This window comes from Herpailurus yagouaroundi, unplaced genomic scaffold (genome assembly GCF_014898765.1).
Source record: "Herpailurus yagouaroundi ecotype Mexico unplaced genomic scaffold, PumYag 213, whole genome shotgun sequence".
In the NCBI taxonomy this organism is placed as follows: domain Eukaryota; kingdom Metazoa; phylum Chordata; class Mammalia; order Carnivora; family Felidae; genus Herpailurus; species Herpailurus yagouaroundi.
In genome coordinates this window covers 14,920,896-14,944,653 of record NW_024412444.1, presented here as the reverse complement: position 1 = coordinate 14,944,653, position 23,758 = coordinate 14,920,896, and the positions used below count along the sequence as shown (strand labels likewise).

The window sequence follows — 23,758 nt, the reverse complement described above, 5'->3', positions numbered from 1 at the left end:
GGGCGAGAGCCCACACACCATTACTAGACTCCCCTTCCCCACCCAGAGAGCCTGGTGGAGGGTGGGGGTCCGACCTCAGTCGGGAAAGCTTCTCAGTGCCAGTGGGACAAAGAGGGTGTCCAGCTCTGTTCGGGCAGAGACCCCTGCCCGTGAGAGGTCTGGCAAGGACAATCTCTGGGAGCGGGGACATGTCAGGGAAACAACAAAGTGGGGCTTGGGTAGCAATGTGTGCAGGGGTTCAGGTTTGCACCTGTTTCAGAAACCAGGGCACCGCTGCCAAATCGAGAGACTTCACAGAAAATGTGGGGGGGGGGCGGTTTGGCTGAGGGAGCCACCCAGGCCTTGCCAGGGCTCAGGCAGCACCAGACTCGTTTTTCTGGAGTGACAGGGACCTGGTAAGAAAACAGTTCCTGTGGACTGTGGCTGTCTTCTGGGCTCCACATTCTGGGGCCCTTTTCAGACTGATGGACTGACATCAGTCTAAGCACAACCAGTGCCTCTGGCCACCCCCCCCCCCCAAAAAAAAAAACAAACACACAAACACGTCATTAGAGACAACTAAGAAACCTAAAACCCATCTGCTACAGCTCTTATTCAGGACCCACTGACCTTAGTTTTTCAAGAAATTCCAATGAGCCTAGTTACCTGGTTTCCTAGGCGCCGACAGATACAAACCAGCAGGTGAGCAGACCACTCTAGCTTTTAACAAACACTGGTAGAGGTGGTAACGAGACCCAAGAAACTACAAAAAGCAATCCAGGATGATTGATCATGGAGACAGCAGAGTCAAGAAAGGAATTCTAGACCAGCTCTCCGGCCTGCTTGGCTTCAGGTCTGTGACCCCATTCTGGCTTAATAAGCGACCTTTGGCACATAACCCCAGCTGCTCTCAGGTTCGACTTCCTCTCCCTAAAATGGTTCACTGTGAAAATCCAAGAAAATAAGGAACAGCAATCCGGAAGTATAGAAGGAGCATGCGGCTGTACATGACTGGGTGTGTGTGTGTGTGTGTGTGTGTGTGTGTGTGTGTGTGTGTGTAAACAGCCATAAAGGACAGGCTAGCTTATCCTCTGCCTTAAGAAAGTAGGCATGGATAACAAACATTTTATGGAGAATTTTGCTTGGAAACTAAATTGTTGACAATTTAGTTAAACTAAATTTCGTTTGGATTTTACTAAAATGTTAACAGTTGTTAGGGAGATGGGTGATTAACCAGTTTTTTCCTCTTTAAACTTTTCTCTATTTCCTATAATGATTATATTCTAGTTTCCTCCCTCTTTCTTCCCTTACCATCCTGGATGCTGGGCACATTATAGCTTCATACTCATGAATGGAGTGAATGTGGGAACCGACCCCAGATTGTAGAGTCTCCCATAGAACAGTGTTTTAGTCTGTGATTAGAAGCGTAACCTAGATGCACCTGGGTGGCTCAATTGAGTGGTCGACTCCTGATTTCAGCTCAGGTCCTGATCCTAGGGTCATGGGATAGAGCCCTGAGCTGGGCTCCATGCAGAGTGTGTAGCCTGCTTAAGATCCTCTCTCAGTGCGCCTGGGTGGCTCAGTAGGTTCAGTGTTTTAACTCTTGATTTAGGCTCACATCATAATCTCACGGTTCATGAGATTGAGCCCCGTGTTGGGCTCTGTACTGATGGCATGGAGCTTCCTTGGGATTCTCTCTCCCCCTCTCTCCCTCTGCCCCTCTCCCTGGATTGTGCTTGTTCTCTCTAAAAAAAAAAAAAAAGCATACCCTCTATCATGATGAGCACTAGTTGTTGTCATTGAATTCTACTCCTGAAACCAATATTGCACAGTATGTTAACTAATTAGAGTTTAAATAAAATTTTGAAAAAAGAAAAAGCATACTCTGTATCTGGGGAAACCACAGCAGAGTAAATGAAGTTCTTCAGCTGTCTACTCACAGAATTTACACACTTAATGTTTAGCTACCAGGGAAGGAGGCGCTCATCCACAGACGCCAGGACTCAGGGTCTTCAGGCCCAGGAGCCCGTGTGGCCTGTGGCCCAGCTGGCCGGGCCCAGGATGGAAACACACAGCCAAAGGCTTTCTCTGGCAGCTTTGCTCTCTCACCTTAACCCATCTCACCAGTGCGAGGCTCTGGCAAACGGTAGCAACTCATTTAGAAGTTCCATTTCTATAAATTAAATAAAAACACAATTAAAATGTAGTAGGTGCTAAAACTTGGTTTTGAACTTTTATTAAAAAAATATATTTGCAAACATATAAAATTTAGGATGAAAAATGCTCATTTGAAAACATGTAATAACTTAATATTTGCAAACATACACAGATGGTATAAAATCCATACCATTAAAAATGTTAACGATGAAGTATTGCGCTCATGGAACAAAATCTTGCTGTAATTCCAGAGCTTCTCACCCCCACGCCTCAGGGAGCGGAGAATCTGGTACACAGAAAGTCATGAGAGCCACATGGCCAAAGCAGTAATACAGAATAAAAAACCATTTAGAACACATATTTTAAAAACACGTTTCTTAAGGATCACACAGGTAAAAGGGAAACACGCTTCTGCATTTTCCCCAAAGTGAACGATATTGCATCTTAGCATTTCAAATGATGTCAAATACAAAACCGAGCGAAACATTGCACACATCTCTCCTGCTGAATTTGCTGGAAAACAGGCTCCTTGAGGCCCCGGCCCACTCAGGGAAATGTTCTCAGGCACAGCTTTTAAAAAGCCTGTGCAAGGTGCTTTACTTGGTTTAGATCTTAACATTTTATACACCTGAAAACACAGGGCACTCTTGGTTCCAGAAGGTACTCTGAACACAACCGAAGAAAACCAAAGCTAGGTAAGAAAGAAACGTGTGCTCAGCAGCAAATATGCAGCAAGAATGCGGGACACCTGTCCCCGTGAATCCTTGTCCTCACTCACGTGGACCAGACGCCCCGTGCCTGTGCCCCCTCTCATTCCTGTTTCTACCTTTTGCCCAGTTACTGTGTGATGGCTGATTTTGTTTTTTAAGCAGTTAGGCACCTTCAATTTCATGTTGCATTATTAGTAATACAATGGCAGTTATGGCCTCTTCTACCCAAATGAGAAAACTTCAAGCTACATTCTTGGGGGGGTGGGGGGAAGAATAAAGCTGCATGGTTTAAACATATTTACCTAGTACAGGATTTGATAGGGTTTATAGTTCTTACAAGGAAACACAGGCAGGAAAAGAACAGATGCTTGACATGCAAAATTGGGCCGGACACATTCTAAACAAGGTGTGTGCAGCCTTCAGCAGAGAAGGACCCAAGTCAACTTGGGCTCTTTGCAAGACACCACTCTGTGAAGGCTGCTGAAAAGCCTTGGAAGGTGAGCTGTGGACACTCCCATGTAGACAGTATGAGAGGCGTCTCCTGACACTGACAGTCACTTGGAAACTTAGGATTCAAAGTCCCACCTTAGGAACTCTGGAGAGACGCACGACGAGGAGGGGCTTCTGCCTTAAAGGAACAAGGCTGTCTGGGAGGTGCAGGAGTCCATTCAGGACACTACGTGACTACAACACAAGAGCAGGGCCACCCACTGGCCTGGGGCGGGGCGGGGGGGGGGGGTGGTGGTGGTGGTGGCGCACAGATGGACGTGGTGGCCTAAATGCAGAACTAGCAAGAAGCATCTGTGTTTTGATGTCCATTCTGATTGAACTAAGGTTTGAAGTGAAGGTTCCAGTGAAGTCACCGCAGCAACGTAAACATGCAACCTAAGCCAGCATGAGGTTCTGGATAGTAAGTGTGACCGAGGAGTAAGGCAACTGAGCTGTGACTTCCGGGCCAGGGTCATTCATACAACTGCGACTGTTCAGGCTTAGCCTGACTTTTCTGGGGACTCATTCTGGCCTAAACTTCCTGGTAATCGTGACAGTGAACTTCTGGCTTCTGAATTTTAAGTTAATCATACATGAATCTTAGAGTTGAAACAGGCTTACCCTTTTCAGGTCTCCATGACTTGGGCACTTAAAAGTTTATTTTCCCACTAAAGAAACCTTATCATAGATTCTCTTTTCTGTCTAACATATTCCTTGCTTGGAATTAAAGGGTGAACATTAACAGATCTGACTGCAGACCCTCTTTAAGATAGTCGCTCTTAACTCCCACATAATATTATATACATACTCAAGGCATTTCAAGTCAAATGCCTATCACAACAAGAATCCCTTGATTCTTCCACATGCCAAAGCCCACTGAAGCTACACTGGGGGTGTAGTCAAACTTCTTCTCTGAGAAAACCTGTTTCTGGAGTCACATGGGCTCCCCCAACATCATCTCCTGCTGTAACATGCTGTATCTTACTTCGATGTTCTCCTTCCTGGGTGACGTACGAGCAATTCATTTTTGGTTGCTGAATTTACACACTACTTTTGAAAACAAACTATTCCCAATGGAGGATGAGAATGTATGAGCTTCCCTGACTTTTGAACAATTCACAAATAACCAGGTAGACAGGAAGAGAAGACACTAAGTTGACAAGCAGAAAAGTTGCCCAGGAAGCATGTTTAGACCAACAAAAGCCAATTAAAGTATTGTTTATGCTAAAAAAGAACTAAGACCAAACTAAAACAAGTATGTCATTCACAAGTAGTTTTCTAAAATCTCAGCTAGGAAAAAAAAAAAAGAAATCTATGGATTTATGATTGAGTTACCATTAAAGCTTAAATGATTGTTCCGAGGAACCATCACATCCATCAGCATTATTCATAGCTAATCCTTATGCTAGCTGGTTGAGCCAATTGGGTTTTTACCCCATCATTAAATAGTGCTCAGAAAAGTAAGCAGTGCATCTTAATTGGTTAAATACTACAAAATGATCTGTATCATAGAAACGAAGACACTTTCATTCAAAGAGTATCTTAAAATTACTATTGCTGAAATAAATCAAAATCTACATTAAAATATTACTAATCACCATTACATGCCATAAAAGAATAAATATAAATCATGGCAGGTCAATAGCAGCATAACAAAGCATCTTTACACATCTTCACACTTTGGGCTGCACAAGTACTCACAGCCTAGGAATACATTGGTAAAGTTCTGAATTTCACACTTTGTTTTTACCTCCATATTCTACAATAAAGTAAGGGCAGTGTGAATAAAAGCTCCCTTTTCTGCATAGCTTTAAAACTACTCTCAGTAGACTCGAGGAATGGAACCAGAATGGCTTTGTCAGATTGGTCCACTGGTCCTTTTGTCAAAGTGTTAAGGAAAACAATCAACAATGATTTCTCCGTTTAGACAGAAAAGGAAAATAAGGCTACACTTCACACAAAACTTAACACTGTCCAAACCACTCAAGAGTTTAACATAAAGTGAAGGTTTCTGATCGCGTTTGGTCTTTACCAGCCCCAGCCTTTGCTTCCAAGGTGTGACATGCTACTCCCATATTGTCACAGGGCCTGGTGGGGCCCTCTTCTCATGGTATCACTGCTCTGGGAGCCGCTGCATGGCAGCACGGGGGACACTTAGAAACAAAGCACAACTGAGAAATTTCAGAGCTTTTAAGGCCCAGATGGGGCATTCATATAAAATATACTTCACTTGGAACAAATCAGTCTTAATTCGCCAACTTAAACTCTGATCCTTAAAACTCAAAGCTACTTTGCACAGAGCAGACTTCTGCTCTTTTCAGAACTTGACTATGAGCCTAAGACTCGAGTTTCTACGGTGGGGAGGAGCAGGGGAAGGGGCGCGGCTGGGCTGAATTCTGCTGCAAGGCTGGTGACCCCTCCTAAGACCTTGAAAGTGAAAGCAAGCTGAAAATCAGACTCCTAATTTCACATCCTTTCTTAGAGCTGATGAAAACACCCACACAACTTTAACACAATGGTCTTTTTTTGTTTTTGTTTTTGTTTTTTTTTTGTCAAAACAAAGGTCTGCTGGTGATGCTTCACAGTGAAACCTCCATTATCACTGAGAACGTCACTTGGAAAACATTCTTAAGGAATGAGTCTCTTTCTCATAGGCTCAATTTCAGGATTCTCACAACTTAAAGTTCTGTTTAGAAGTTTCCATGACGAGGCCTATTTGTTTCTGAGGTCGACATTCTGCCTTCGGATTTATTCTGCTCCAGTCATAAGTTGTGGTTGTCTTTGTTCTTGGTCAGAACCTGCAAGTAGACTTCGTGAAGTGTACTGAGGAAGCTGGAATCATTCTGGAAGAGATGGTAATGTTTCATTTACCTCAGTAGAACTTACTTCCTTGACAAAAGTTTAGGAAAAAACCTGTATAATGCTTTGTAGAACTAATCACCCAAAGAATCTCACCACCCAGAGACAAGTGCAAACCATACTTCGGAATTCACTCAGTCACTTTTCCATTAGGAGTGTATGTTCAGAAAGAGAGAAACATTACTCCTGGCTAGGCTTGAATTTACTTTATGAACGGATTTTCTAAGAAGAACTTACATATTTTTTTTTAATTAAAGAATGAAAGTTTAAAGACTCCATTGATGTCCTACATACCTTTATTAGATGTATTAATGTATCCTGGAGCTGAGACTTGCTGAGAATAATGGAAGGCTTTCTCTGATTTTCTGATGTTCCAACAGTCAGGGGAGAGGGGGCGCCTGTTTTCCTCTCAAGGTCTGCGGACCTTGTAACTGTCTGCTGGAAAACACTTGGGGACAGCAGGACTGAGGACACTGCCATGGTTGTTGCAGTGACCAGCGTGGGGCCTGCGACCTGCAGGGGAGCAATGGTCATGAACAAAGCTTGTTAAAGGACGAAGGGCCTGTTTATTGGGATGCCAAGTCTGATCATCATAGAAAGGAAATAGGACCACAGCCAGATATGAACAGTAAGAACAATCCTATGGTAATTAAAAATGTAAAGTTTTATATGGGGAGCACAGGAATGATTGGAAGAGGGCAAGAGAGAACTTTCTGGGGTGATGGAAATGTTACATGTCTTGACTGGGTGATTACCCAAGGAATATATGTGTGTTAAAACTCATAAAACACCGGCACTTTATCTGTATTTTACTTCAAAAAAAAAAATGGGGGGGGGGGAATAAAAAAATCCAGTTATATGAAGCATTAGTTTCTTCTGTAGTGTTTAATACATTTATTATACCACTACAGGTATCAAAGATACACCCTCTTGGGGCACTTGGGTGGCTCAGTTGGTTAAGCATCCAACTTCAGCTCAGGTCATGATCTCAGTTTGTGGGTTTGAGCCCTGTGTCGGGCTCTGTGCTGACAGCTCAGAGCCTGGATCCTGTTTCAGATTCTGTGTCTCCCTCTCTCTCTGCCCCTCCCCTGCTCACAGTCTGTCTTGCTCTCTCTCAAAAATAAATAAAAACCTTAAAAAAATTAAAAAACAAAGACACAACCTCTTACAAATAAAATGAACATCTACCCCCATTTAGATGTGCTTCTATGCTAACGATGGCTAACCATCAGAATACACTAAGCCAGTAATAATCAGCATTTTTAATAATTCCCACATTTGATACAATCAGCAGACATCTACATTCCTTTCTTCTGTCACCCCTCCCATTCATAAACTGCCACAGTTTGGTGCCACGCCAGGCTGAGCGCCCCTGCTGATCCCCACGCAGCAGGATGAGATATAGGGAAGACCAGTTCATACCACCAGTCAGGAGCTGGCTGCAGTTGAAGTTCTAAGGCTTGGGGAGGGTGCAAAGGCTCAAAGGCAAATGGGAACATAGAAGTTTAGGAACTGAAAAAAATAAGTGTGCACTTTGAGGTTGGTAGGTAATGGAGGGTGGGGAAAACATTTAAAAAGTGAAGCAGGAGAGAACAAGCAGAGGACAGAGTGCACAGGCCCGGGAGGCGCTGTCGTTATAGCTGCGGGAAGCAATGAGCGCCCAGAGCACAACAGAGACTCGTAACCAGGGCATCACAGCTCTTCCGGGGCAAAGAGCACCTCCTCCTCACGGAAACCTGGCTGATGTGCACTCAGCTGACACACACAGAGCACCCAGCCCAGCTGGTGGCTGATCCTGCCCTGCGTACGGTCAGGGAAGACATCAGTACAGAGATGGTGACTGGAGGCCCAGGGTGACTGGGTGACTGGAAGCCCACAGGGGCCGTGGCGATGAACTCGGCTGGGGTGGCAGGGGAACCTGGCCTAGGAGGGGCATCTAAGAGGGCTCTAGGCTTGAAAGGTACAACGTTCTATGGCACACACAGCAGAAGAACTTAAATATAATGTGTTCTTCAGAGAAAGGGGGTCCTTACCGGGATGGCACTGGGTAACACCTTAGGCTGGACAAAGACTTCAGGATCCTGGTTTTGCTGCATAGACTGCAATGTTTAAAAAGAAAAGATGAACAGACCTAACAAGTTTCCATGAAGATTTCCCAGCGACCGGGGATAAACCCACATTAGCAATAAGGAATAGTTCAGACATTAACTAGCTCCTAGATTCCTGAGGGAAGAGGCTGACAGCAACATTTAACAATGTAACCAATGTGTCATCTGTGAGGCCAGGGCTCTGGGACAGCCTCGGAACTGCTCGGGTTCCCTAAGAGAGGGGCTGTGTGCAGAGCCGTCAAGAGGTCTCTAAGGAAAGCAGAAACCTGTATCTAAGAGCTGGGGACAGCCCAAGCACATTTTTGCTGTTGAGTCTGTAGAGACACCATGTTCTGGCAGCACGAGACCTTGCTAAGGCCGTGTGGACTCTGGACAGGGCGGCACTAAACAGTCCTCATGCAGAGTCACCTTCCTTCCTTGTGCTTGCTACATTTTGTCCTCCTTCACTGGGAGACAAAGAACTTCTTGCTATAGAGCAAATGCATTAGAATTCAGTGAAGCCCCAGGCCTTAAATGAAATGGAAATGGAAATATACACGTATGTAAGTGTCCCCTGTGAGGAGGCTCACTGGAGAGCTGGGAGCTGTCCCCAAGGCCAAAACATGGAGGGGGCAGAACAGTGGTGGCACGGGTGTGTCAGGGGGTGACACCAATCTGTTATAACATTCTCTCTGCTTATACTACAGAGAACCTCAACAGAAACGGCCCAAAATGAAAATTGAACAATATAACCAAGATACTGAACTCCCTTTCTTTCTGTGCAAGATTTTAAAGGACTGGAACAGAACAGTCCACTAACTAAGAAATCACATATGATTATTATGATGGGCTCGTCTGTGTAATACTATTCGGTATGATGTTAAGACTGTGGATTCTTATCAAAGGGCACAGGACTGAAGTTTTGGGAGGCAAGCAACACTGCTCTCAAGTAGAAGACTCTGCCCCTCTCGAGAAGCTGTGTGATCTCGTACGCATCACCGCAGTTGGAGCTGACTCTCATCTGCACACTCACCAGCCTCATCCCTCTCTGAGTGGCACCCTCTTCTTCATGCCCCACCCCCGATCGACCACCAGGCCCCACTGCCCACACCTGTTAACAAACCTGCTGGTCCACACTCTCGAAGTCAGGCCGCACCAGTTCAAGCCTGGGTAACTGTCTGGCCTCCTTCGGGTGGCCCTACTTCCAGCTTCTCCTTTCCCAGCTCACCACCTCCCCTTAAAGCCCTAGAAAGGCCCCCTGGGGCTGTGAGAACAAGCCTCGGACTGCTTCACAGAGTTTACAAAGTCCTGCTCCTCAGCCAGTACCTACGCCCCCAAGGTCCTCCCAGAGGAGGCCTGGCCACACTACAGGTCTTTTAAGTTCAGCAAATGCCTCTCATCTCCAGGCCTCTGCACACACTATTTTCCTGACCTCAAACACTTTCTCTACGTCTAGGAAAGAGCTGACTAACTCCTACTGAGTCTTCAGATCTCAGCTGAATATGAGCTTCATTGATCCCGTTTTACTTGATCCCGTATCTCCAAATCTGGGATGTGATTATGGCCCGAGGTGGGCACTCAGTGAGTACCAAGGGAGTTGGGGATGAGACAACGCTGGGGATAATCTGGATCTATGGTCCTGAGTCAAATGCAGACTCCCGGAATTGTCAGGCAGAAACAAACAAAACCCCCTACAACGCGTGCCCTGACAGGAAAATACCGGTATTGTTTTTTAGCTTGTATCAGTTGAGATATCTGGGAAAGTGAAACTGAGTCACAACACCGTGTACCAACGGTCTAGCTGTTCGTTACTGGGCTTTCCACCTCCTGTCTTCCTGCCCTGGGTGTACGGAACAGTCGTCTCTTTGAAGCGACGGTCTCATGGGCGTCAACATCAAGGCCTCTGCAGCCCCATCCTACCCAGTTAGAGCCCCCCACCCTCCTGCCGGTACCTGAAGGGGAGCAAGCACCATGTTGCTGAGGGATGCTGAGGCTCGCGCGGCTGCAGTCTTAGGGGGAGGCTCTATGAAGCTCTCAGGTGTGGCCAGCTGGCCGGCTGCTGAACAAAAGCCGGATGTCATGGCACTTTTCCCAAGTGACTGCGTCTGTATTTGGTCATGCTGTGGGGTCAACCTGAGTTTCTGGAGAAGATCAACACTTGGGAGCGAGGTACCAGCTGTGTTTGTCACACTCAGTGGGGCCCTGAAGGGGCTCTGGGTGGCAGTCAGATTGGCGTGGCTCAGCTCAGGGACTGGCTGGCTCAGGAGTGGAGACCTCTGTCTCGGTGTGGTCTTCACCGCCTGTATCATGGTGGTGTTTCGGGGTAAGCTGGGGGGAACCTGTGCCGTAGGAGCTTCTGCTGGTAGAGTCGGACTGAGCACAGGGCGCAACGGGACGGCATAGACGGGGGCCTGTTTTTCACTGGACTGTGTGATGGAGGCGGGAGTGATCAGCACCGGGGTGGGGACTTCAGGTTGGACTGAGTGGTGGGAGGCAGGATGGACACCCAGGTTGTCCGACTGAGGGGCTCCTCCTGACTGCTCAAAGGGAAATGGTAGGAATGAGCTGGGCTCTTTCTGGGAGGCATCTCCTGGCAGCTTCTCCACTTCTTCTGAATCCAGACCCACAACACTTGGCTGTTCTTTTGGCAAAGAGGTTCCAAATAATTCTTCCACTGTCAGGTGTTTGTGTCCAGATGGAGCAGACTGAAAAACAAATCAAACTGCCCAATGAAAGAAATCTCTTGCAAACCAGTGTAACCAGACTTCTTTCCCATTAACCAAAACATTTTGCAGAAGCAACGATAGATGGAGTCTGAAAATAAGGAAATGGAACAAACTGAAGATGTGCTAGGGACTAAGGCCAAAATGCATCTTGTCTCCCCAAGCTGGTGGGCAGAAATCTGCATTCGTACTAAGATCCAAGTTTTAGGGACTCCCAGGATAGTGTTAGAAATCACCTTGTTTTCTTGGCAAAGGGATATAACGTAAAGGAGAAATATTACAAATAGTGCTTGGTTGCCCTGTACCAGTAACACAAGCAAGGAAATAATACTCAAGAGGACAGAGGGACCAAATGCTGAGTAAGTAATCCTATCTTTATTTTCATAGTTCTTGATAAAAAGCTAGGCACTGCACCTTGAGGACTAGGTCTTAAGTACCAGAAAATAAACTGAACTGTTTTTTAAAATAGCAGGCCTTTCCTCCTTTCTACTACAAGATCACAGATTCCTTCAGAAGAAGCAGACATGTAGGTCTGAGAATGTTCACTTTGCATCTGCTGTAGTGGTCTGGCTTACTGATACTACTGCAATGATGTGGAGGGGGAGTATTTATGCTTTCCACTCCTGAGCTTTCCTGCACCTTCCCTTCATGTGCTATGGTCATATTCATTTACCCTTTATTTTCAGAGTGCCTGCAGGGTGCCAGGACCTGCGCTGACCTGTGCCCCCAGGACACAGTAGGGAGGAACAAAAAAAGTCTGACCCTCACAGGGCTTGTGTTCCAGTGGGGAACTAACCTAAGTACTTTGAAAACACATACAGCCTCGACATATGGTTTTATTCCATAAGCGTGTACACTACTTAGCTGCTCAGATATATATTCACGTGGAAAAAGACGGTTCGCTGAAACACACGGTTTTCAGTTCCTCAGAAGGCTGATAAAGGCCCGAAACTACACTGCCCCTGAAGCAGAAGGAAGAGTGCACTATGGTGTGACCACATTTCTACAGGAAAAAAGCACTGGTTTTCCCAAGCAAGTGTTTGCTGCATCTGTGTGACACGTAGTTACAGGTTTCCCTGCTATCTGAAGGGGGAACGTTCCTGGGAAATGTTTCTAAGTCAAAATGGCAGAAAGTGAAGAAGCAATTACCATTGATTCATATGGAAAAATTCTGAGTATCTCTGGGTCCCCAAAATAACCCATTTTCAGCTTTTCTTTACAAAATTTTTAATGTTTATTTATATTTGAGAGAAAGAGACAGAGAGAGAGAGAGAGACAGAACATAAGCAGGGGAGGATCAGAGTGGGAGACACAGAATCTGAAGCACGTTCCAGGCTCTGAGCTGTCAGCACAGAGCCTGCCGTGGGGCTCGAACCCATGAATGGTTGAGATCATGACCTGAGCTGAAGTTGGACGCTTAACCAACTGAGCCGCCCAGGCGCCCCTCTCTTCGGCTTTTCTGATACCTTAGAACACATCTTGCTAACAGGTGCTCACAGACCCAGGTCAAGGCTGTGGCGGCCTGAGGCTGGGGTGCTGAGTGTGGTTCCTGGGGAAGGGGCTGGGCAGGGCTGCCCTCTGTCCAGGGTGCCCGCTGCATCAGTAGCTCAAATGTCCAATGTTATTTCACTTTTTACCTCTTTCCACACAAGCAAAAACTGTCTTTGGATTTCTTTCGGTTGGCAAAACAGTTACCGATGTGGGTCTTTCCTAAAAGCAAAAGTGGCTTAATGTGAACTTTTGAAAAGGGGACGGTGGGGACACCTGTACTGGGTTTAGCAGGTGCCCAGGACACTGTGCTGAGATGCGTGGGGTGGGGAAGAGAGGGACTTACTGGCAGCAGGTTCTTAGGGGAGGGGTTGAGGCTCCCTCTGCTGTGGAGGGAACCGGGGAAAGGAGGCCAGTACCCAGGGGGTGTGCAGGGTGGCTCACTTGTGAGGGGTGGATGGAAAGGGAGTGCCACTGGGGTGTCTTATCAGCTGCTGGTGAGAGAACGGAGGTGGGGCAAAGGAACAGTTGTGGAGAAGAGGCAGAAACTTCCTCTAGTTGTAGAAAATTGTGATTCCTGGGGCACCTGGGTGGCTCAGTCGGTTAAGCGTCCGACTTCGGCTCAGGTCACGATCTTGCGGTCCGCGAGTTCGAGCCCCGCGTCGGGCTCTGGGCTGATGGCTCAGAGCCTGGAGCCTGTTTCTGATTCTGTGTCTCTCTCTCTCTCTGCCCCTCGCCCGTTCATGCTCTGTCTCTCTCTGTCTCAAAAATAAATAAACGTTAAATAAAAAAAAATTAAAAAAAAGAAAATTGTAATTCCATACCGAATCATTTCTTCTTAGAAAATATCCAGTAAAGAGAATTAATGTAATATTTCTTGGCAAGTTAATGGGACAAAAGGCTTTAAGTGAAGGGATTCTCAAATGGCAAGATTCAGGCCCCACCCCCCCCCGCCCCCCCATTAATGCTGTAGTCACAACACTTCTTGTACTTTAAGGAATTTTCCAGATTCAGGATCTTACTTCAAATACAATGTAGCAGTAACATCTATTATAAACTGTGGAGGTAAAAAAAAAAAAAAATGCAAAAGATTGTATACGGTTTAATTTCCTTATGTTTTTACTTCTGAAAAAGTTGCAGAGTTCAGGATCCGAAATCAAAGACACCCAGATTTAATTCCCAGCTTAGCTGGGAAAATTATAATCTATTTAGTTACCTCATCTGAAAAATGGGGGCAATTATGGCAATTACTTCTCACAGAGCTGATGTGAAAGTTAATTTCTCAATATGATACCTGGTGCCCAACAAGCATTCGACAAATGGAAGTTGGCTATTATCATTATATGAACACCAGACAGTCTTACTAGCAATCATAATAAACCTGTGTTTATATATGTTTTAAGAAACATCAAATACTATGTTAGAATATTAAAAATTCATCAAATCCTTCTGGAATATCATACCCCGTGATGCAAAATAACACTACCACCTGATGGGCTATCAAGGCTGTAGTATTATAAATCTGTCATGCCCTGATGCAATGACTCATTAAAGACACAGTTGTTGGGGCTCCTGGGTGGCTCAGTCAGTTAAGCGTCTGACTTCGGCTCAGGTCATGATCTCACAGTTCATGAGTTCAAGCCCAGCAATCAGGCTCTGTGCTAACAGCTCAGAGCCTGGAGCCTGTTTAGGATTCTGTGTCTCCTTCTCTCTCTGCCCCTCCCTGCTTGTGCGTGTGCGCGCTCTCTCTCTCTCTCTCTCTCTCTGTCTCTCTCAAAAATAAACGTTAAATATAAAAAAAAGACATAGTTGTTTATTTAAAACTCACTGGTATCATTTCAGATCCATTCAAGGTCATTCAAAAACAGACAGCAAATTCCCATTTGGGACACACTTCTCATCCTCTCTGTCCAGGCCACATAACTAGTAGCAGGGGTGCATAGGTTCCATTTTCCCAGATGGGCACTAGGATTGATTCACTTTTAGATCTCTGGCATCATAAATGTCCACTGATGAGCACAGACATAATTCCACTCCTCCCCACCGATTTCTGACAGTGATGGCAAAATATACATAACCAGTTACCATTTTAGCCATATTTAAGTGTAAAACTCAGCAGCATTCAGTACATTCACAATGCTGTATAACTACCACCATTATCTACTTCCTCACTCACAGCCCCTGATAATCTCTATTCTACTTTCTGTTCCTATGAATTTGCCTACTCTACGTACCTCGTTTAAGTGCAATCATATACTTGGCCTTTTGTGACTGGCTTACTTCGCTCTTGGCACAGTGTCCCCAAAATTCATCTATGCTGTACCATGTGTCAGAATTTCCTTCCTTTTAAAAACGCTGACAAATACTCCATTTGTATGCATATACCACATCTTGTCTACCCATTCATCTGAGCATTGACACTTGGGCTGTTTTCACCTTTTGGCTATTGTGAATAATGCTGCTACAAACACTGGTGTAAAGTATGTTTAATCCTTGTTTTCAATTCTTTTGGGTATACACCCAGGAATAGAATTGAGGACCTTCCAAACTGTTTTCCAAAGCTGTTGCACCATTTTATATTTCTACCAATGATGCAAAATGGTTCTAACCTCTCCACGTTCTTGCCAACACATCGGCCATTTGTAGATTTGAAAAAATGACTATGTAAGTCATTTGCCCATTTTTGAGTTGGGTTAATTCTCTTTTTATACACATTACGTTTAGAACAAAATGGTCAAGACTGCTTGGCAAAAAGTACTGGAAAACTACACTAATTTTTATTCATTAATACAAATTATGTCAATCTTAACCACCACATCCTGTTTTATATGTATGTATATACACACAAAACAACGTGTGGATGTACATACTTTGAGAAATACAGACCACATTGGGGCTATCCTACTTTGCAAAAACTTGAGTCTTTCCCAGGTAAGAATACAAATATTTTACATTATAAGAAAAGGAGCAATCAAACAACACGACATAGAGATAACTCAACATGAAATACACCTTTGGCTTCAAAAATGGCATGACTCAGGTAGCAATTTTTACCTGTCTAGTGGAACATAAATGGACTTTTGAACAATTAAAATTACCTGCATGTACATTTTGAATGTTTTTACACTTATGCTTAAAAAAAAAAAAGTATTTCTAACAGTTTAAAATTGACTTCACATTAAAAAATGAAACAGGCACCTGGGTGGCTCAGTTGGAGGAGTGTCCAACTTAGGCTCAGATCATGATCTTGCTGCTCATGAGTTCGAGCCCTGTGTCGGGCTCTGTGCTGACAGCTCAGAGCCTGGGGTCTGCTCTCTCTCTCTGCTCTTCCCCCACTTGCACTCTCTCTCAAAAATAAATAAACATTAAAAAAAAAATTAAAAAAAAAAAAAAAAAAGAAACCATATTGGAGAGCCCTGAACCCTGATTGCAAAAGTAGCAGAAAGCTTCGAGATTTCTCCATGCAGCCTCCCTACAACTTCTGCCAGGTCAGAAACATTCTCAGACTGTCTCTAGAATAGGATGTGTGGTAATTCATAGGGTTTCAGAGGAATCTCTGTAAGAAGAGATAAACGAAGTTACGACAGCAGGAAGACTGACCTCAGACAGGACATGTACTGTGTGGGGGGGTCCCTGTGCTGCACACCTGACACGCATCACTCATCAGTGAGGGCAGTGCTAGTAGCACTGCCACTTTGTAGGTGACACCCGAGTACGACAGACCCAGACTCTAACCCAGTGCTAACAGTAAGTCCATGCTCTTGACCCTTATGCCCCTGCACGGAGATGTCGAATAAGTATAGTCTAGGACACCTACTCAACTGGATAACGATAAGGACTTCCGGAAAACAGAGATACACCTAAGAGATGGCTACAGGTCAAACCGTGCCCAACTGTTGGAAATATGTACCCGGCTGCTGAATCAGTCACAAGAGACACGAGAAGGAAGCATGCTTCTCCACACAAAGGCTTTACGGTCTCTGCATTTGAGAGGACCCTTCTACCTTCTGCCCAGGACAAGAAAAACTGGCTGCACTGCTCTGGTACTTGGACTTACTTATTCATGGATTCATCTCGCCTCATCCACAGAAAAGGGGAATTTTCTTCTTCCCTCACGTCTGAATATGCTTCAAGTCTGAACTCCATGTTTTGCAATGCCTCCCTTACATCAAGGGTTAGTCTCAGCATTCTCCCTGTGAAATGGGATTCTGGGAGGAAGAGTATGTGCACCGCCAAATTCCAATATACTGAATTAGGCTTTTCTATTCCTTCCTCACCCCACAGCTCTTGTCACTTAGGGAATTTCCCATTTCTGTCTGGACCTATGGTGTCCATGTCAGATTTCTGACCTGGTCAAGTGTACTGGGCACACCAGAAGCTATGTATTATTTAGGAACCAAAAAGCAATATAAAACATACCAGGGAAACAGTCCCAAGGGACTTGTGAATTGTGAAACTGAAATGGAACCGAATATTATCGGGACTTGACAGCATTTGCTCCTCAGCACCAGGTGGCAGTGTTACTAAACGCGTGTACAATCTGTGTGGAGGGTTGATTGTGGATTTAAGCTAATTTTAGTCAATCACATGGCTTCTGACAAGATCCAGATCACTTTGACCTATAAACTGGGATCTCAGAAAACTGTGAGAAGGAGGGAATAGCGGCAGCACTATTCTCACTGGAGGGTACAATTCTCTGTGTGCCCAGCGGAACCCTGTGTGCCCACAGATCCAACACCGGAGCTTTTGCTGACAGGCTGAGCAGCTACAGCTCGTCAAACTCCCCTTCACCTTTCCTTTCTTTCTTTCTTTTTTAAGTTTATTTATTTTGAGAGAAAAAGAGAGTGTGTGAGTGTGTGTGAACAGGGAAGGGACAGAGAGAGAGGAAAGGGGGAGGGGAGAGAGAGAAAGAGAGAGAGAGAGAGAGAGAGAGAGAACGAACGAGCCCCACGCAGGCTCTGAGCCGTCAGGGCAGAGCCTGATGCTGGGTTTCAACTCATGAACCGTGAGATCATGACCTGAGCCGAAATCAGGAGTCGGACGCTTAACTGGTGGAGCCACCCAGGTGCCCCTCACACTCTTCCTTCATCTTTCAATGGACAGTGTTTTATGGTTCTTAAGGCATTCTTTGGGGTCCATTTCTCACTCCCCGTTATTAACTTGGTTTGAAAGTTTATTACAAAGAGCCTCTAATGTATAATACAATGGAAGCTATGCATAAAAATAAATGTCTTTAAACTTAATGATTAAGGGGCGCCTGGGTGACTCAGTCGGTTAAGCGTCCGACTTCAGCTCAGGTCATGATCTCGCGGTTCGTGAGTTCGAGCCCTGCGTCGGGCTCTGTGCTAACAGCTCAGAGCCTGGAGCCTGTTTCAAATTCTGTGCCTCCCGCTCTCTCTCTGACCCTCCCCCGTTCATGCTCTGTCTCTGTCTCAAAAATAAATAAACGTTAAAAAATAAAAAAAAATAAACTTAATGATTAAGATTTTTTTCTCCTTTTCATTGCAGTTGCCCTATTTGTGGCAAATGAACTCATTTTTTATTGCTTTTAAGGTGATGGAAATTTTTTATCTCTTGATCTTGGTGGTAGTTACAATGTTTAAGTTACATTTATAAAATGTTACAAGGTTGACACTTTAGATTTGAATATGTATACTATGTATTAATTATATCCCAGTAAGAAACTGTTCAAATCCTAGAGCAGCTAGAGTTTTACAAAATTAATGTGAGTCTCAGGGTGTCTGGCTGGCTCAGTCAATAGGGCATGTGACTCTTGGTCTCGGGGTTGTGAGTTCATGTCCCACATTGGATGTGGAGCCTACTTAAAATAAAATTAAAAAAAAAATTAGCCTGGGTCTCAGTTTTCACACACATACAATACTGGTGTTAATGCTACCTTCATCTCATGATTATAGAATTTATGTTGCCATGTGAAGAGCTATTCTCTGTACAATAAAAATGCTAACACCAGGTGCTACTGGACTTAAGAAACAAAGCTTAAGAGCATTTTGATTGTTTGCAATTGCCTGGAAATCTCTACGTAGTTCTCATTTCCTCCCCGCCTTTCTCCTGGCCGTGGTTGGAGTGCTGCTCCAACCCACTGCAAAACCTATCCAGCCAAGAAGAGTGTGGCCTGCCACCTGCTGTACTCTTGAGACGTGAGAGTACTCTGCTGCAGTGCCGAGGACAGACTCTGGATATTGGGCAGGGCTCTGGGAAGCTTTGTTTACCCTTTCAGAAAGCAGGCATTGACTTCCTGAGCCTGGTTTGAATTATAATACTGATCAGTAATAGGAAACCTCTTTTATCCTAAGGTCTGTGCTCTAAATGGTTCTCTGGGTCCTGGGTCTGTTTCTTCATTTGGTTCTGATAAGAACTCTGGGAGTTGGCAGTGCAAGAACCCTTAAGCCCATCATTCAGAAAGCAAAGGGGAAGTGACTGCCGCCACTGAACACCCAGGGCTGATAAGCCAGACCAGAAGGAACACAGGCAGGCTGTTCCTTCTCTCCCTCAACACATGTTTTGCAAAAATTGCATTTTATATAGCATAGTCTTTAATATATGTTTGACCTTCAGGACTCTAAATGCAAACACAGTAAAAATGAAGCATGGGAATATAGTATTAAAAAACTGGCTTAAATCATCGTCTAAATATCTAAAAACATTATGGATATATTGCTGATGGGAATGTAAAATGGTACAGCCTTTCTGGAAAACACTATGGCAGTTTCTTAATAAACTAAAACATGAAATTACCAAATGACCCAACATCTGCACTTCTGGGCATTTATCCGAGACAAATGGAAATTTCTGCACAAAAACCTGTACAGAAATGTTCACAGAAGTTTTATTTGCAACAGCTAAAAACTGAAAACTACCCAGATGTCCTTCAACAGGCAAACTGCCAGAAATGGTTAAACACATTTTGGTACTTCTACTTGACTGGGTGGAAGAGTAAAAAGGAACAAACTACTGAAAAACCTAGTAATTTCAATGAAATCATGCTAAATGTAGAAAGAGAATCCCAAAGGTTTCTATATCATTCCATTTACATAACATCCTTGAAATGACATTACAGAAATGGGGACAGCTTCGTGGCTACCAGGGTTAAGGATGGGAGGAGAGGGAAAGGAAGTATGACAGGGGAGTCAGTGTGAGAATACAAGCACAACACAAAGGATCCTTATGTTGATGTAAGTCTCCGGTATCTTGACTGTGGTGTTGGATATACAAAGCTACGTATGACATAAAATTGCACAGAAATATAGACGTGCACATAAACACAGAAGTGAATGTGAATAAAACTGAGGAAATGTGAACCAGATGGGTAGATTTTACCGGTATCCTAGTTGTGATATTGTACTTTATTTTGCAAGCTGTCATCAGTGGGGGAATGGGTAAAGGGTAAATACAGAAATGGGATCTTTCTGTATTTATTTTTTAAAGTTTATTTGGAGAGAGCGTACGTGTGCACATGTGTGCACGCAGGAGGGGTAGAGGCAGAGAGAGAGGGAAAGAGAACCCCAATCTGACAGTGCGGAGCCCCATGCAGGGCTCAAACTCACGAACCATGAAATCATGACCTGAGAAATCTTGATTTAGACTTGGACGCTTAGCTTACTGAGCCACCCAGGTGCCCCTCTGTATTATTTCTTGTAACTGCATGTGAATCTGTAATTATCTCAAAATAAGAAGTTTAATTAAAAAGCTATGGGTTTTACTTGGTATTTGTTCATTTATCAAGCCATTGGTTATAAAGAAAACTAATTTAGTCAACAAATATTTACAATGCTAAGTGCGGGGGATATGGCAACAAACAAGGCAGACAGAAGTGCCTGCCCCCACAGGAGCTTACATTCAGATGGGGAGGAGACATAGTGCACACAGTAAGAAAACAGCAAACCAGGTTAGCTGGTGAAGCCTTAGGGAGAAAATAAGGCATGGGAGGACAGGGGTAAGGGTTCTTTAAAACAGGGTGACCAGAGAAGGCCTCACCTGTATGGAGAATGCTTGAGATTTGAAGGAAGAAAGGGAGCAAGCCCTATATGGGAGGAAAGTACTCCAGGCGAAGGCAACAAGTGCAAAGGCCTGTCCTGAGGCAGGAGCAAGCCTGGCACATTTGTGGAAAGGCAGAAGGGCCAACGAGACCAGGGCCAAGCAAGCAAGGCAGGAAGTAAGAGATGAGGCAGGGGTCAGGAGGCCATGGACCAGTGACAAGGCCCTGGCTTTTAATGGAGGGGGATGGGACACTACTGGGCGGTTTTGAGCAGAGTGATGTCGTGCTCTAACTTCTGGTTTATCAGGATTACTCTGGCTGCTGGGTGAAGAGCAGGGAAGGGAGTGGCAATGGCAAAAGCTCTATAACCAGAGTGGAGGCTCCTGCAAAATCCAGATGGAAACACAGGGCAAATGACAGGAGTTACCATGTTGTTGCCTGTATGTATCCACCTCGACAGGGAAACAACAAATATTTTTTGTACCTCACTGATATCCTTATAAAATATTACTCTGTGTTTTGTACCCTGGGCAAAGCTAGGGCTTTAACTGTACAAACCTTATCTTGTGACCCAGATGGCGTCTCTTCTAGAGTCTCGGTGCTTCCCAGATTGGAGAGCTGAGTGCTTGGCTGTAACCCAGGGCTGGAGATATTGGAGTCGCCCATCTGATTCTGAAATTAAAAGGAAAAGTATATCATGTGAACAGTTTGCTGACTACTATTTGGCTCATAAGACATCTGAGGTTATCAGCAATGCTATTTTAGAAACAAGCAAAAATTCCCCCAAATGTTTTGCTTTGGACCCTCAGGTAAGTAACTTAAAAAATAAAATTTCTAGACAGTTGAGCACTTGGTTTTAGATAATAGTGACAATTGTTTTTATATCCCTTGAAGTGCATATATTACTGCTAAGTAGTGTTGCACTGCATGACCACATTACTGTCTTGTGGAACACTCACCCATAGGAGGTCATTTGTGCTATTTCCAGTTTTTGGTAATTACGTATAGAGCTTTTATATTCATAAAACCTCATGCATGGGTTTTTGTATGGACAAAAGCATCATTTCTCTAGAGTAAATACCTGGTGGTGGTATACCTAGGTCGTATGGTAAAATGCATTTTTCTTCTAAATTTTTGTAGTTTTAAATTTAGATTTAGGATCCATTTTGAGTTGATTTTTGTATAAGGTGTTACATTTATGTTATGGATTTTTTTTTTCTTTTTTTGTATGTGGCTGGCCAATTGTTCCCAACACTATTGGTTGAAATCATTGTATACTCTTAAAACTTAAACTAAAAAGATCTCTAAGCATCACCATCAAGATGACAGTCATTAAATGTTTTAAAATTCCTGTTAACTTATATGTAACACCAAAAGTGAAAATACTTTTGGTCTTAAAGAGAATCCTAAAAACAGATCATTAGGTGGGCACAGAATTATGAATTCTTAGGACCTGAAGTTATTATATTTGGGCTATGGTGATCCATTACCCATGTCACAATGGACACCAGAAACAGTTTAGAACACTCAGGAGACCAGATTTAAAAACGAAGCCCCAAACTTCAGTCCAGGGACACATTAATTTTGATAGCAGAGAATAAGTACATGTGCTTAGCACAGCGTTAGGTACTCCAATGTTAAATGAATGGCTAAAATGCATTTATTCTATTCAAATGACATAATCCTTATAACACTTTTTATTCAGTGGTATCCATTTAGACAGAGGTGAAATAGCCTGGGACAGCCTATGAAATATCTTTTTAAAAACATCTATTACTGAAATACAGTTGACACACAATGTTATATTGGTTTCAGGTGCACAACATGGTGATTAGACAATTCTACCTATCACACAGGCTTCACCCAGGCAAGTGTGGTCACCATGCAAAGTTATTACAACATTACTGATTACATTCCCTGTGCTGTATTTTTCATCCCCATCACTTACTCATTTTATAACTGGAAGTCTGTACTTCTTAACCCCCTTCAACTGCCTATGAAATATCTTATTTTCTACCCCTTTGTGCAACACCACCATCAATATGTACTAACACATTATGGAGAATGCTTGGAATTAAACTGCATCACAGAAAAGCTCAAAACAATGTTCATAACAAGTTCCTAAGAGCAGAGGGTATACAATGTTCAGAAACATTTTCAAAATTGGGAGTTTTTCACATAAAAATCCCAGCTTCTGGGGTGCCTGGGTGGCGCAGTCGGTTAAGCGTCCGACTTCAGCCAGGTCACGATCTCGCGGTCCGTGAGTTCGAGCCCCGCATCGGGCTCTGGGCTGATGGCTCAGAGCCTGGAGCCTGCTTCCGATTCTGTGTCTCCCTCTCTCTCTGCCCCTCCCCCGTTCATGCTCTGTCTCTCTCTGTCCCAAAAATAAATAAACGTTGAAAAAAAAAATAAATAAATCCCAGCTTGTTATTTTCGGAGAGAAGCTGGACACCTTTGCAACAACTGGCTGGAGCTGAGCTGCACATGACTCTCTGATGCAGGGCCAGGTTCTGTTTGCATCAGGGCTACCCTGGCCCACCCACTACATGTGCTTCCATGGCCCATGTGGTTTTTGGGGCAGTTTAGTCTCCTCTACTTAACTCAACATGAACTACAAGATGGGCTGTACTTTAAAAGGTCTCAGACATTTTTTTTATACATGTGCAGGGCTGTTCTTGGAAGGTTTAATCTGAGTTTGTAGATGACACTTGCTATTTGTATAGATTCGGGGAAATGGACAAACTTTCTGGAGGGTAATTTTATTATAATATTTAGTGAAAACCTTAAAAATGACAAAATCCTTTGATCTACCAATTGTATTTCAACTAGTTTATCTTAACAGAAAATGCTGAACACGAAGACTTAGCCACAGGATATATTTCTGAGTTCTTAAGAGAATCAGAAAAGAACAGCATATTGTTTATGTAAAGCACGGGAGAAAAAACATGCAGCTATTAATACCACTCTTCTCTTTTTCAAAAAGTTTTCATTCTACCGAAAGAAATCTCACAGGGACTCCCCTGTGAGATGAATAAATAGCTACTGTCATCAAGGTATTGTTCTTTGAAAAAAAAAAACTGGTTACAAAAGAGTTAATAAAAGCGACTTTTAAAACTAGTTAATAATAAAACTAGTGTAGAGAAGCATACCACACACTCTGGGACACATTTACACATATTTTTGGAAGGATACAAAGTATTATCAGTGATTATTTCTAGGTGGTGGGATTATGTTTTTTTCTTTTACTCTAATCTTTAAATATGAAATACA

The 23,758-nt window shown here is 43.9% G+C and overlaps 1 protein-coding gene across 2 annotated transcripts in view; it reads right to left on the bottom strand.

Annotated features, from left to right (window-relative positions):
• Window positions 1–2,185: 2,185 nt before the first annotated feature.
• DCP1A (decapping mRNA 1A) overlaps window positions 2,186–23,758 on the bottom strand; it is a 58,530-nt gene continuing 36,957 nt past the window's right edge. For both annotated transcript variants that reach the window (XM_040454797.1, XM_040454798.1), the window contains 5 exons: window positions 21,047–21,160; window positions 10,234–10,986; window positions 8,228–8,293; window positions 6,489–6,707; window positions 2,186–6,178 (listed from right to left, as the gene is read on the bottom strand). In XM_040454797.1, coding sequence (XP_040310731.1) covers window positions 6,098–6,178; window positions 6,489–6,707; window positions 8,228–8,293; window positions 10,234–10,986; window positions 21,047–21,160 — 1,233 coding nt within the window. In that variant the 3' untranslated portion in view covers window positions 2,186–6,097. The remainder of the gene's footprint in view (window positions 6,179–6,488; window positions 6,708–8,227; window positions 8,294–10,233; window positions 10,987–21,046; window positions 21,161–23,758) is intronic.